Source organism: Dermacentor silvarum, chromosome 2 (genome assembly GCF_013339745.2).
Source record: "Dermacentor silvarum isolate Dsil-2018 chromosome 2, BIME_Dsil_1.4, whole genome shotgun sequence".
Taxonomy (NCBI): domain Eukaryota; kingdom Metazoa; phylum Arthropoda; class Arachnida; order Ixodida; family Ixodidae; genus Dermacentor; species Dermacentor silvarum.
Genome location: NC_051155.1, coordinates 117,041,758 through 117,055,616, shown reverse-complemented (window position 1 = coordinate 117,055,616; position 13,859 = coordinate 117,041,758). Strand labels below are relative to the sequence as shown.

General features: G+C 51.5%; 1 protein-coding gene across 1 annotated transcript; it reads right to left on the bottom strand.

Annotated features, from left to right (window-relative positions):
* Positions 1–1,110: 1,110 nt before the first annotated feature.
* On the bottom strand, positions 1,111–2,901 carry LOC119440308 (nascent polypeptide-associated complex subunit alpha, muscle-specific form). Its single transcript, XM_037705230.1, has one exon. The coding sequence runs from the start codon at positions 2,899–2,901 to the stop codon at positions 1,111–1,113; it is 1,791 nt and encodes a 596-aa protein (XP_037561158.1).
* Between the last annotated feature and the right edge of the window lie 10,958 nt (positions 2,902–13,859).

Here is a 13,859-nt window from a genome sequence, read left to right as displayed (position 1 = left end):
AGAAGGAAGACTTGCATACAAGGCTTCACAAAATGAGGCATTTTGCTTCAAACGCTCCCATTCGGCCTTGACCGCGCTCCAAAGGCTGTCCGCGGAGAGCCCGTGCAGGCATTGACTTGCTAAGGCCTTCTTCATGGTACCCCACACATTTTCTATGGGGTTCAAGTCGGGAGACTGTGGTGGCCAGCTCAGAACTTCCACTTGGTCACGCAGCAGAAGTGATCGAGCTTTTTTGTGGTGTGCACATGGGAGATGTCATGCTAGAAGAGGAAGTCATGTGGCTGGAAAGCACCATTTGCAGCATGAGGGAGCGCAACTTGTTCGATGACATCGCAGTATTTGTCGGCCGTGAATTTTCCTTCTAAGCTGACGAGAGGCCCGAGCCCATCATTTGTCATGCAGCCCCACACGCTGACGACTGTCTATTCTATTAACTGTATTGCGCGGCCTCTGCGTTAGTTTTGCAATAGCGCGTTGTCTGTACTTCCCTTGCCACAGTTCAACTATACGCTGCCTTTCATCGTATGGCACTCGAGCCATCGTGGATTAGTGGCGAACGAAGTGCACACTTAACCTTTTCTGAAGCGGGCAGTGCTTTATGTATGTATCAAGAAGGCGAACAAAAGACAGCAGCGTCATTGCTGCTGGTGTGCAGGGTGACATTTGTTTTATTATAGATCAATCCCGTGACTTTCCTTCCAGCTGGAAGGAAAGTGGCTGCTTTCACGTACGAACCACACGAGCTGCTTTTCCGCGACGATCCGAAGCGCGGCACCACATGGTAGCAGACGACGAAAGAGCACCGCCCACTACGCTCACGGCGCCTGCGCGAAACTCGTTGCAGCCGCCGGCTGGCGGTGGCGCAGAGCAGATGCCACGCGCTCCGGTGTTCCCTTTAACAGTGGACCCCTCTGTACACCTACAACGCATTGCTAAAAGTACTTTATTCATTTTGGCAACTGTCGAAAGTGTAATAATTCATGCTTACAAATTCTGATATGTCATGAGAGTGCTTTTCCACAGAGGTTGCTTTCTCAACCTGCAATATTCACTCATACGGTAACACTGGCGTAGGCAGAAGTTGCCGCCGTCTGTTGTGCCTTAAGATGTTCAGTCCTGATGCTTTGTGCTGGGCTTGCCACGCCTGCGCTTCATGCTCTCGACGTACCTTTCGATAAATTGGCCAATTATTCTTGGGTTGATCCCGGTCCTTTTACTGCTGCAGATTTTTTTAATCGCATGCTTTAAGATGTGCTTGTATTCTTCTGTGCTTATTTCGCGAGAGGAGACGTACTTCCTGATCGCGAACTTCACTTCCTGCTCTGCGCGAAGTATGAGCGCTTTCTTCTCAATGTCCTGCACAGCGACTTCCGAGCTAGGTGGCTCAGCGATGATGTGGAGTTGCTTTTCGCCCATGCTGTGGCGGGTAGACTTGGCTCCGGATGGAGGAACAGCGCTAGCACTGGCGTCACTCAGTTTGGATGTAGAATGACTCTTGCCACTAGCACCCTTGCGGGGGGATGGTAGGATGGAGTCGTACGTCGATGGCTTCCCTTGAACAGTGGACGTTTGCTGCGCTGATATTTCAGAAGCCTCCAGAGCCGCAAAGTCTGGTGGTGAGGATGGCGGCGAGTAGGAAAAGTCCACCGAGGATGGCGATAGCGGATCGTATGTTGGCGAGTACAGCGGCGACTTCATCGGTTCTTTCGTCGGTGAATACGGCGACGTGGTAGGCTCATCTGTGGGTGAGTATGGCAAGGCGCTTGGATCTTGCTTCGGCGACGTAGTGAAATCGCCCTCTCGCGGGCGTTCCGGCGTGGCTGAAGCCTCCTTCGGTGCATGCTGCGGTGTGCTCGGCTTGTCCTTCGGCGTATCGAGCGGCGTGGTTGAAATGACCATGTCCATGATGTCCGTTTGCTCTTCCATCTGTTCCAAGAGTTCAGGCTGTTCAACGCTGGAGGCTTGCCTCAGAGCACGAAGCGACGTAGTCAAACCGTCGTTTCGCGGGCGCTGCGACGTAGCCGAATCGTCCATCGGTGCGTGCTGTGGTGTGCTCGGTGCGTCCTTTGGCGTGTCAAGCGGCGTGGTAGAAATGTCCATGTCCATAAGGCCCGTTTGCTCTTCCGTCTGTTCTAGCGTTAGGTGTGGTTGGGTGAGCATTATGGGACCGGGAGCATTAGGCGGGTCAATTATCGGTAGGGGCGGCCGCACCATGGGATCCGGCGGAGGCATGAATGGTATAAGATTGAAGAGTGTGGGCAGTGGTGGTCCGAATGGCGCATTTACTCCAAGAGTGAGCGGAGAAATGGATGGGGACAAGTCGCTCACCCCACTGCCAACAACACTGGCCGGGTGTCCAAGTGGGAAGATTAGCAACCCCGGCTCCAGCTGCAGACCTGTCATGCTGGTGAAGGCTGGTGCTGTCGTTAAGGGGGCTGGGATCAATGCCGGATGAAGTGGCTGTGTCAACGACGCTTCGATGGCCGAATGTGGCGGTGGCAATGCCTCTGGTGAAATAAGCAGTCGCTGATACTGAGGCGGTGTGTGGTGTTCAGCAGCAGTTGTCACCGTGCCTGTCAGTGAAGGCAGGCTCAGGTTCTGGTAACTCGAGCACTGTCCATAGTTGTCTTCAAACCCCAAGCGCGGTGGTTGCGGCGTCAGCTGGACGTAGGTACCTGGCGATAAAATCGGCGACTGTGGTACCAAGGACGACGATTGTTGCTGTGGGGCCGGAGGTGCCTGCGACGTAGCTGGTGGTTTGTCAATGGCTGAGGAAAGTGAAGGCGACTCCCGCCCATCTGTGCTCGGCGTCTTACCCCGTGAATCAGCGCTGTGCGAAGGCAAGGACGCTGAGGCCTCATCACTAGTCTCATGTGTCGGCGGCGCTGTCGATTGCTCCATCGATTTCTACTCGTTCCACTCACTCGCAGGAATCCCCTCCTTTTTGCCTTCGTAGCAATTTGCAAAGCATCAAGGCTCTCGCACCACCGCTCAATAAGAATACCGTGTTCTCGACGATGTTTAACTTATATATGCCCACGTGAACAGCGATAAATACTGAAAGGAAATACCTTCCAGCTACTCGGATAACGCGTCATCATGGGCAATGACGAGGCGGTGCCTTGCGCAGAAGTGGAAATACAGTCACCCATGATGCAAAGATTAAAACTCGAGATTCGACTTATTTAGTAACTTTGGAGCCAGATGGCGTTTTTGTCACAGCGGAGATGAGACTGCAAAAGCTACCAGCATACAGAATCTGCTTGCAAAAGAGCGAACACTCGAGCCATTTAACGACCTAGCTAGTAGAAGTCGTACCAACTACACGGTGGCGTAACAATGTCATCGTCCACCTCACTTCAAGGGCGGTCGATCGTCTTCATATCGATTCACAATACTTTATTATCCACGTACTTTTTAACCGCTGGCTGTAGTCGACGTGTTGCTCATGTTGTTGCTGCACCATTGGTGGCAAAGCCCACCACACTTCGGCTCCTAGTTTTAACGGTAAGCTATTTCACTTGTTACTCAGCAACAACGATTTTGTTATTTTGTGCCTTTAAAGCCTTCTTAGTGTGTCACGCCAGACTAGCGCAACGAATGCGGATTGTACCGTCTCTGAAACAGCGAGCGTTTTGTGGACGTATGTATAGTATATCATAGGCACGGGCACGTGTTCTGCATACTTTGGTCACTGATCACCCGCTCTCTTTGGGGTGCGTAATTTGCGATACAGCGTCGGACCAACTTTCGACACTTCTGGAAACTTTCTCGGAACAGGTTGTTTGATGTACAAAATTTGTAATACGTTGCTCACCTGCTTCGTCCCGTCATACGCTGTTTGTGAAGCGCTGTTTAGGTGCACTCGGCATCGTTTGACGAAAATGCGCTCACGTGTTCACGATTAAAAATATCAAGATAGTACACGGTGGATGCGCGTTTAGCGGTTGCGCGATCGTAATTTCGAAGTGATGCGTGTCATGCTTGCTTAAAACATCATAGTATATCTGTTGAAACATTGCGTATGTAGGCGACTAAGTCGTCAGACAAACGAATGTTATCACTGATGTTTGCATGTCCATGCTCTCAGTACTACTACAGTCATGAACGCGCACCAATTTTCTTGCTGCTCCATTTGCTCCACGAAATCAGGTAACACAATCCTTGCTTTTCTTTACTTCCGATGTGAGATTGGGTAGCACCGAAACATAGACGATGAGCATGGTTTAATGTGCGTTGCAAGTCAATCATTTCAACATTAGTAATCTCATTAAAATGGTTGGCTCGATACTCAAGCATGCGCATTTATAGTGATAAACGTCACCGAAAACAAAAGGAGAGTAATGATTAAATGTGTCTTGCCCTCGGCATTGTTACCGCATTGCTACAGCAAGAGCTTATATTCCTGCTGTAGCAATGCTGATGTTTCAGAATATGCCTGAAGCAGTGCAACTCCTGCTAATATACACATATATGAAGCATAATTCTGACTTGTTTGTTCATTTGTGTCCACACCTGCGTGGCTTGAAACATCGGGCCCTTGTAGGTTTGTGACAGACTGATATGCATAAGCAGCCTGCTTTAACTAAAAGGCTCGAAATCTAGAAAAAATTTCTGTAACTTACACTGGGGGCGCAATGCTAAAGAGACAGCGGAGCTGATGGTCACCTAGCTAGTCCTGGCTTTTGGGCTGCGCTAAGCACTGCCAAGTCATCCCCAGAATTTTCCGGAATTTATTGAGTATTGATCCATTATCGATTAGCTATTGATTTGCTATCGATTGGCTTCGCAAGGTATTGGACCCGTATTTGGGCTGGGCTAAGCACTACCAAGTCATCCCCAGCATTTTCCGGAATTTATTAATTATTGGTTAATTATCGAATAGCTATTGATTGGCTATTGATGACTGACTGAGCTAAGTAGTTCCAACTATGCTTAGCTAGACTTATCCAGGCTCAGCTTCGCTAGTTCAAAGTGGTATGTGCGCACCTGTGCACCTGGGACCACCGGTCATCTTGATGTATATATATATTATATACACATTGAATAATAATTATACAATAAAGAAATAAAATCGTCCGACAACAGGACTCGAACTGAGGGCCTGTAGCACAGCAGCCCAATGCTATAATCATTAATCACGGGCGCACGCGTCGGCATGCGGAATAGCACATCCTTAAACATTTCAATCGTGCAAAGCCAGCGGCGTTGAGGCGCTTAGTGCCTTTACTACAATATTACATGACAACTCCATGCAATATTTCATCGTCGATCCTGCATGATTACACATAAAAATGCAGATTTCCTTAGTTGAATACGTTTTCTTAAAAACAAAACTTTATTCAATACGGATAGTTTTGGTTCCACGTACCCAGAAGCTTTGCTATATGGAAACGTGAGTCATTCATGCGCTACGCGTCGCCTGCGAGGGATGCGTGTAGTTTCGCGCACGCAACAGTCTGCGGTACATAGATCGCTGCTTCCGTATGTCTACTAGCACCCTCTGCCGGCCCACATGGACGCTACTCCAGCCAAGTTCGCTCAATCCGAGCCGGAATCAGCGCCAACGCGCGATTCTCGCACCTCGCGAACTGCGCGGTGACCGCGCGTCCGAGCTAATTTGTGCTATGTTACCTGCCTGGTAGCTCGCAGAGCCCGTCACGTGCGTGGGGCACTGATTTCACGTGCGTACCTGAGACGCGGCGGGGCTCTCTACGTTCGGTACATGCACATCACCATCCCGCAAGATCTTCACGCACGCATCGCTTCCATGTACATACGTGAAACTAAAGCTGTCTAATAACTAGACACTTTCTCTATGCGTCAGAATTTGAAGGTCAGGTGGAGAAATATGCCCAAGGGTGTTCATTTTCCAGTCGCACAGACTAGTGCACAGAATCAGCTGTATTTTAAGACCTCGGGTTAGACACCTTTGCTTGCTAGAACGATTTGTGAGAGAGTTCTGCAGACCCCGCCAGCTTGTGCCATCTTTTAAAGCGAAAGCTTTACTAACCTAGTCGAGCCGAGTTTCGCCGTCACCAGCAATTTCACCTTCATTTGACTGCAGCTGCAAAGTAGCCTTGGCAACGCATCACGTGACTTGCTGCACCAAGCTCCGCCGCTGGCTTGGCGCATGCGATCTCCGCAGCTGGTTCGCCGCCTAACCACGTGACTCGCCGCGCACCTGGCTAAAAGGAACGCCGCGCTCACCATGGATGAGTGTTGGCGGTAACGGGAGGCTTTGAGGCGTCGTGGGCAAGCGACCTGTGACCACCCCACGTATATCGCCCGGCAAGCTGCTTCACTGGAGAGGGTCCAGAATGCCAAGCGCGCGAAGCTACGTCGGAGACTGAGGAAGGACGAGCCGTTCGGCTCGCAAAACGCTTGGACTTGTCGGCTTATAATTTATACTTGGCTTAACGATGAGTGTTTGCCTATTTATAATAATTACAGCTAAATCAAAGGTTAAGCAATTCAAACCAACACTTAACCAGGCTAAACCAAGCTTTCGCTTTGCATATCAAGGGTTAGCTGTGCTAAGCCACAGCTATTTTTTAGGGGCGAAGCTCCTTATAGCGGCACCCGTTCCGTCCCCGTCGTCGTAGTAGTAGTGTGTAACCAGTAGTGCGTAACCAGTCTGAGAAAAATGAGAAAAAAAATTCCGAAGTTGTGTCCGTGGTGCGGAATCGAACCAGGGACCCCTCGCTTCCGAGCGCGCGGCGTTAGCCCACTACGCCACGAAGCGGACATGGACACACGCACCACGATGGCAATAAATACCCAACATTAGCGAAAGGCCGCGTTTCTAGCGCGTTTCTAACGCGTTTGTGCTAGCGCGTTACGGCCCGTGTAAGAAGCTGGTGTAAGACGCTGTGGCCTCTCCGCCTTACTTTCAACGCGTTTCGAACGCGCTGCCCAAAGCGGTGGCAAGTCAAGTTCAAGTAGAGGAGCGTTTATGAATACGGAGGGTATACTCTCTCAGCAGTCATGTGATGGCGTCGGCAAACGCGGTGCACGTTCCGGCATGTGTAAATGGCTGCGTAAGACGCTGTGGCCGCTCCCCCTTACTAGAGAGTACTGCACGTTTCTAACGCGTCTGTGCTAGCGTCCCCTTAAGCGGGAGATCCGATGATTCCCTCCGGAGCTTCGCCCTCTCATCATCATTCACCCCGTGGATATGCTGTGATTTTTTTCCCACACGTAGCAGCCATGTCAGTACATTTACACTTTTCAAATGCGAAGCATTTCTTGGCGAACATTTGCTACTTTGACATTATCTATCTATTTATCTATCTATCTATCTATCTATCTATTTATCTATTTATCTATCTGTCTATCTATCTATCTATCTAGCCGCCTACGTCTTTGTGCTCTCATGGTCGTTTCGTTAACTTGGTATGTACCAAAATTGGCATAAAATGCCAAGAGTATATGACGAACATAAATGATGCATCATGACATGAATGTGATGACACGCGTCTCATGTAGGTCATGAAACAGCCGCCTACGTCTTGGTGATCTCATGGTCGTTTCGTTGACTTGTTAGGTGCCACAATTGACATAGTATGATAGGAGTGCATGATGAACATAAGTGATAGGTCATGACATAAGTGTCATGAAATGCGTGTTACGAGGGTCATGACAACGACCCAGCGAAAATATTGTTACGTAAAACGGCACAAGGTGGGACTATTTACACTGTATTTACAGTATAAGAGAGACACAGTAGCCAAGATGGTGGACAGCCACCAGCACCAGAGAGAACCCTCTTCTTCGTCGTCTGCCCCAGGATGAATGTCTCTCGCGTAGCATTACCCCCGGCGGTGCAAGCGCCGTCTCGGCGCACTTCACACATTGTCGTTAGGAGGAAGGCGGTAGGCTTTCAGTCTGCTAACGTGAACTATGTCACTGGGAGCGATCGCCGGCGGTAAAGTCGGAGAGACGGGAACAATCTCGTAGGTGACGTCCGTGACCTGGCGGACGATTCGGTAAGGACCCGTGTATCGAGATAGCAACTTTTCGGATAAGCCAACACGGCGGAATGGACACCACAGGAGAACTAAGGCACCGGGTGAGAAGCGAACGTCGCGATGCCGGCTGTCATAGAGGCGCTTCTGGGTCGCTTGCGAGGCCAACAGCCTAGAGCGGGCGATCTGACGAGCGTGATCGGCACGAGCGATGGCATCACGTGCATATTCGCTAGGCGGCGCGGCAGCAGCCGGTAGTATGGTGTCCATCGGTAACGTTGGTTCACGGCCAAAGAGCATATAAAAGGGTGAATAACCGGCGGTATCGTGACGCGAGTAATTGTACGCGAAAGTCACGTAAGGTAACGCCAGGTCCCCGTCACGGTGGTCAGATGAAACATACATTGAGAGCATGTCCGTGAGGGTGCGATTTAGTCTCTCGGTGAGGCCATTTGTTTGGGGATGGTAGGCAGTGGTCAACTTGTGCTGCGTTGAGGAGGAGCGCAAGAGATCGTCGATTACTCGTGATAAGAATGCGCGGCCTCGATCTGTGAGCAATTGGCTAGGGGCGCCATGGTGCAGAATAACATCGTGGAGCAAGAAATCGGCAACGTCAGTAGCAGTGCTGGTGGGGAGCGCTCGAGTAATTCCATACCTGGTCGCATAATCGATAGCAACGGCGACCCACTTGTTGCCGGATCGTGACTCAGGAAAAGGACCGAGAAGGTCCAAACCAACGCGGAAGAATGGTTCGGTCGGGATGGAGAGCGGCTGAAGCAGTCCAGCCGAGGGTGCGGCAGGACGTTTCCGACGTTGGCATTTGTCGCAGGAGGTCACGTAACGTCGAACAGACCGGGCGAGACCGCGCCAAAAGAAGCGGTGCCGGACACGATCGTACGTGCGGTACACACCAAGGTGACCAGCAGTTGGTTCGTCGTGAAGCTCACGCAGTACCGTTGAACGCAGCTGTTTAGGCACAACGAGAAGCAGCTCAGGGCCATCTGATTGGAAGTTACGACGGTAAAGTGTGCCATTCACGAGGGCGAACATGCGCAGTGAGGCGCCGTTAGGTGCGGATTCCAGCCGATCAATGAGCGATCGCAAAGCATCATCACGGCGTTGTTCGTCACCAATCTGGAGAAACTGAGACATAGACATAACGCAGGGGTTAGGTTCGATGTCCAGTCCCTCTGGTTGGTCAACAGGGTAGCGGGACAAGCAGTCCGCGTCCAAATGGAGGCGGCCAGACTTGTAGGTAACTGAGTAAGAGTACTCCTGAAGGCGCAGCGCCCAACGACCAAGTCGTCCAGTAGGGTCCTTCAGTGAAGAAAGCCAACAGAGAGCGTGATGATCGGTGACAACACGGAAAGGGCGGCCATACAAGTAAGGACGGAATTTCGAAACCGCCCAGACAAGGGCAAGACATTCCCGTTCCATAATAGAGTAATTGCGTTCAGATTTCGATAGGAGACGACTTGCGTACGCAATAACACGGTCAACGCCTTGTTGGTTTTGGGCTAAAACTGCACCACTAGCATCTGTGCGCACTTCCGTGGGAGCAGCTGGGTCAAAATCGGCAAGAATAGGTGGAGTAGTCAGGGTGGCGATGAACTCAGAGAAGGCGTCAGCTTGTAGAGGACCCCAACAAAACGGGACGTCTTGTTTGAGTAGGTCAGTGAGTGGACGTGCGAGCGCCGCAATGTTTTTCACAAAACGGCGAAAGTAGGAACAAAGCCCCACGAAGCTACGAACATCATGGACAGACCGTGGAACGGGGAAGTTCGTGACAGCGCGTATCTTTGCTGGGTCCGGTCGGACACCGGAAGCGTCAACGAGGTGGCCCAGGACAGTAATTTGACGAAGGGCGAAGTGGCACTTCGAGGAATTTAGCTGGAGGCCAGCTCGTCGGAAGATTGCTAGAATGGTCGAAAGCCGCTCAAGGTGTGTTGCGAAAGTGGGGGAGAAAATTATCACGTCGTCCAGGTAACATAAACACGTCGACCATTTAAATCCTTGAAGCAGTGTGTCCATCATTCTCTCAAACGTGGCTGGTGCGTTGCAGAGACCGAAAGGCAAGACCTTGAATTGGTAAAGGCCGTCAGGGGTCACGAAGGCGGTCTTCTCGCGATCCAGGTCGTCTACAGCAATTTGCCAGATCGAAGGTCCAGGGATGAAAAGAAGGTGGCACCATGGAGGCAGTCGAGGGCGTCGTCAATACGTGGAAGAGGGTACACGTCCTTCTTGGTGATTTTGTTGAGGTGCCGATAATCAATGCAGAAACGCCAGGAACCGTCTTTCTTCTTTACTAATACGACGGGAGAGGCCCAAGGACTAGAAGATGGTTCGATGATGTCCTTCGCAAGCATTTTAGCCACTTCTTTTTGAATCACCTCGCGCTCTGATGCGGACACACGGTAAGGTCGACGGCGAATGGGCAAAGAGTCGCCAGTGTTGATACGGTGGGCGACAATCTTAGTCTGGCTCAGGGGTCGATCACGAATGTTGAAAATGTCGTTGTATGAGGCCAAAACCCGGCAAAGAGCGTCGGCCTGGTCAGGCGAAAGGTCTGATCCAATCATGTTGCGAAAAATGCTGTCGTCGGAACTTGGTGACGGGGAAACTGCAGCTTCCGCAGGTGCAGTTATGGCGACAACCTCGACGTCATAGTCTGTTATCGCGGTGAGGTGGGCAAGCGACATCTTCTGGGGCAACACTTGGAGGGTCAGACCAAAGTTTAGTAGCGGGAGGAACATACAGTTATCAACTAATGTGGCGACGGTATGTGGCACAGTAATATTGCGCGTCAGGCGGACGTCTGTAATCGCAGAGACGATATAGTCGCCGTCAGGAACGGGAGGGGTCGATGACAAACACACGTACGTGACGGCTCGCGGTGGTAGGCGAACAAAATCGGTGGGGATTAAGCGGCTGACGGGCGTATCGCAGGCATCTGATACAAGAGGAAGATCGAGGCAGAGCGTTTCAGAAGAACAATCAATTAACGCCGAGTGTGCCGAAAGGAAGTCAAGGCCAAGGATAAGGTCATGGGGGCAGTGAGCAAGGACGGCAAAAAGGACAACAGTGTGACGACCGGCAATGCTGACATGGGCGGTGCACATTCCGATCACTTGAACAGCACCACCATCGGCAACACGTATTGTCTGTGTCGTAGACGGCGTCATAATATTCTGCAGGCGGCGGCGTAAAGGGACGCTCATAATAGACAAGTGTGCGCCAGTGTCGATGAGGGCGGTCACAGGAACATTGTCGACTTTGACTTCAAGAAGGCTATGGTGAGTGGGGAGCGTCAGTAGAGGATTTGCAGTGGACGATGGCATTGCAGCTTCACCTCCATAAGCTGCACTATCTAGTTTTCCTGCGGCGATCGTCCAGAGAAGGACGGCGAGGAAAAGCGGCGAGGCTGCGGAGAGCGGGATTGGCGGCGTTGCAGCGACGGGGAGCGGGAGAAGCGGCGAACAGGAGCAGTGGCGTCAGATGGAAGAGGCTCGTGGGAGGACGACGAGTAGTAAGTAGGGGAACCAGCGGCTGGACGTCTGAAAGGAGTAGGGTACATGGAGGTCTGGCGAGATACGTAGGTCCAACGGCAACGGCAATAACGAGCAATGTGCCCGGCCTGATGGCAGGAGAAGCAGATGGGCTGATCGTCGGGCGTTCTCCATTCCGCAGGATTGCGGAAGGAGCCGGTAGACGTGTAGGAGCGTCGAGTGGGTCCAGAGGAATAAGGCCGAGCGTCAGGACGAGTCAGTGGGCACGCTGATGGAAGGCCAAGATTAGCAAACTCCTGCCTGACGACAGCTTGGATGAGGGACACAGATGGCTGCGATGGGTCACTGGCGTGGGTTGTAAACACAGGGGGTTGAATAGGTGCAGGACAGGCGGCTTCAATCTCGCGACGAACAATGCGAGTAACGTGGTCACAGGTGGGCGGCAGGCGAACGGCATCACACGATGAAGTTGCAGCCGTATTGGGCAGCCGGGTGAATTTCTGGGTAATACGGCGGCTCTTCGCGTGTTCAAACCGCCGGCACTCTTTGATGATTGTGTCGAGGGTATCAACGTTGGTATAGACGAGCAGGTTAAAAGCATCGTCGGCGATACCTTTGAGCACATGAGAAACCCTCTCGGACTCAGACATGTGCTCGTCAACCTGGCGGCAAAGAGCAATAACGTCCTGAATGTACGAGACGTATGACTCGGAGGATGTTTGTGCACGAGTTGCAAGTTCATTCCGCGCAGCAAGCTGCCGACCAGTGCTGTCACCGAAAAGGTCACGGATATTCTCTTTGAAAGAGTCCCAGCTGGTAATTTCCGCCTCGTGCGTCTCGAACCACACCCGCGGTGGGCCATCGAGGTAAAAAAGCACGTTGGCGAGCATAAGGGTCGGGTCCCACCTGTAGCCGGCGCTGATCCGTTCGTAAAGGTTGAGCCATTTGTCGACGTCAACCCCATCCTGGCCGGAAAATACGCCAGGATCACGAGCAGGAGGCAGAACGAGGTAGGTTGGAGCGACGGGAGGGGCAGGGGGTGAAGACGATGTGCCCGCACCGACTGACATGGTCGCAAGCGTGATGAGGCGGCTGTTGCGAAGCTCCGTGATCGAAACAGGGAACTACCCAGCACCTCCACCAAAAAATGTTACGTAAAACGGCACAAGGCGGGACTATTTACACTGTATTTACAGTATAAGAGAGACACAGTAGCCAAGATGGTGGACAGCCACCAGCACCAGAGAGAACCGTCTTCTTCGTCGTCTGCCCCAGGATGAATGTCTCTCGCGTAGCAATATTAACACTCAAAAACCACTTAAATGGGTTCAGACGGGGGTACAAAGTGAAGGAAACACTAAAAGATGATGGTAGAAGTCATAATAATGACATTGACTCAGCGAAAAGATTACCACTCAAAAACCACTGAAATGGGCTCGGACGTGGGTACAAATTGTAGGAAACACTAAAGGATGCTGGTAGAAGTCAGTCATGAGCATAAACACTCAAAAGCCACTGAATTGAGTTCTGACGTGGGTACTAAGTGAAGGAAACACTTAAAAATTGTCGTAGAAGTGTTGGTCATCACCATTACTTAGCAAAAATGAGTGACTCAGCGAAAATAGAATAACGCTAAAAAACCAATGTAATGGGTTCGGATGTGGTACTAAGTGAAGGAAAAGGCTAAAGCTTGATGGTCGAAGTCATAGTCATGAGCATGATTAAGGCTTTCACCTTAAGGTCTCTAAAGGTGGATACACACGCGAGGACAAAATCCCGCCTGCTCCGCGGGCCAAACAGTCACGTGATCACTTGAATCCGGCGCAGTCGAGTTAGGTCGCATTCCCACAGCCGGAGCGCTGTTTGCGGAATCCGCGTGCTTACTCTCGACTCCAACGCTTATTAGCAGCTGCACGTTTGCGTACTCGGCGTGCTCTATATTCCATAGCACTGTGAATCCCCCAACAAGAGCCAAAAAGTGACGGTTGCCTCGTCACTTGGCGTTTTCTTGTGCACCTCACTCATGTTGAGGTCACGCAGGTTGCGCGGTCTGAGTAAATAGAAATGCGCGCGCAACCATGACTCGCCTTCCTCGCTGCACCACAGCAAAAGCGCGTGCGGTCACTGCTGCACAACAACAACACACGTGGCTTCAAGCCGAGAACACGCCATCATAGCCACGCCAATCTGTCCAGTGTTGACAGATTTGACGCTGACTAAGCTGAGTTGAGGTCAGACGACCGACAAACGGACGGATGGAAATACCGGCGAGCATTTTCAATCCGGACCTCGAGCCGGAGGAGGCCGGACTAGGCGAAGGCGGCACGTTTTGATGACGCGCGCGTCACATGATACGCCATCCGCTGCGAAAATTCCTCTTACGTCC

Coding starts and splice junctions, on each gene's coding strand:
- LOC119440308 (XM_037705230.1), bottom strand. CDS start 2,901: ATGGAGCAATCGACAGCGCCGCCGACACATGAGACTAGTGATGAGGCC.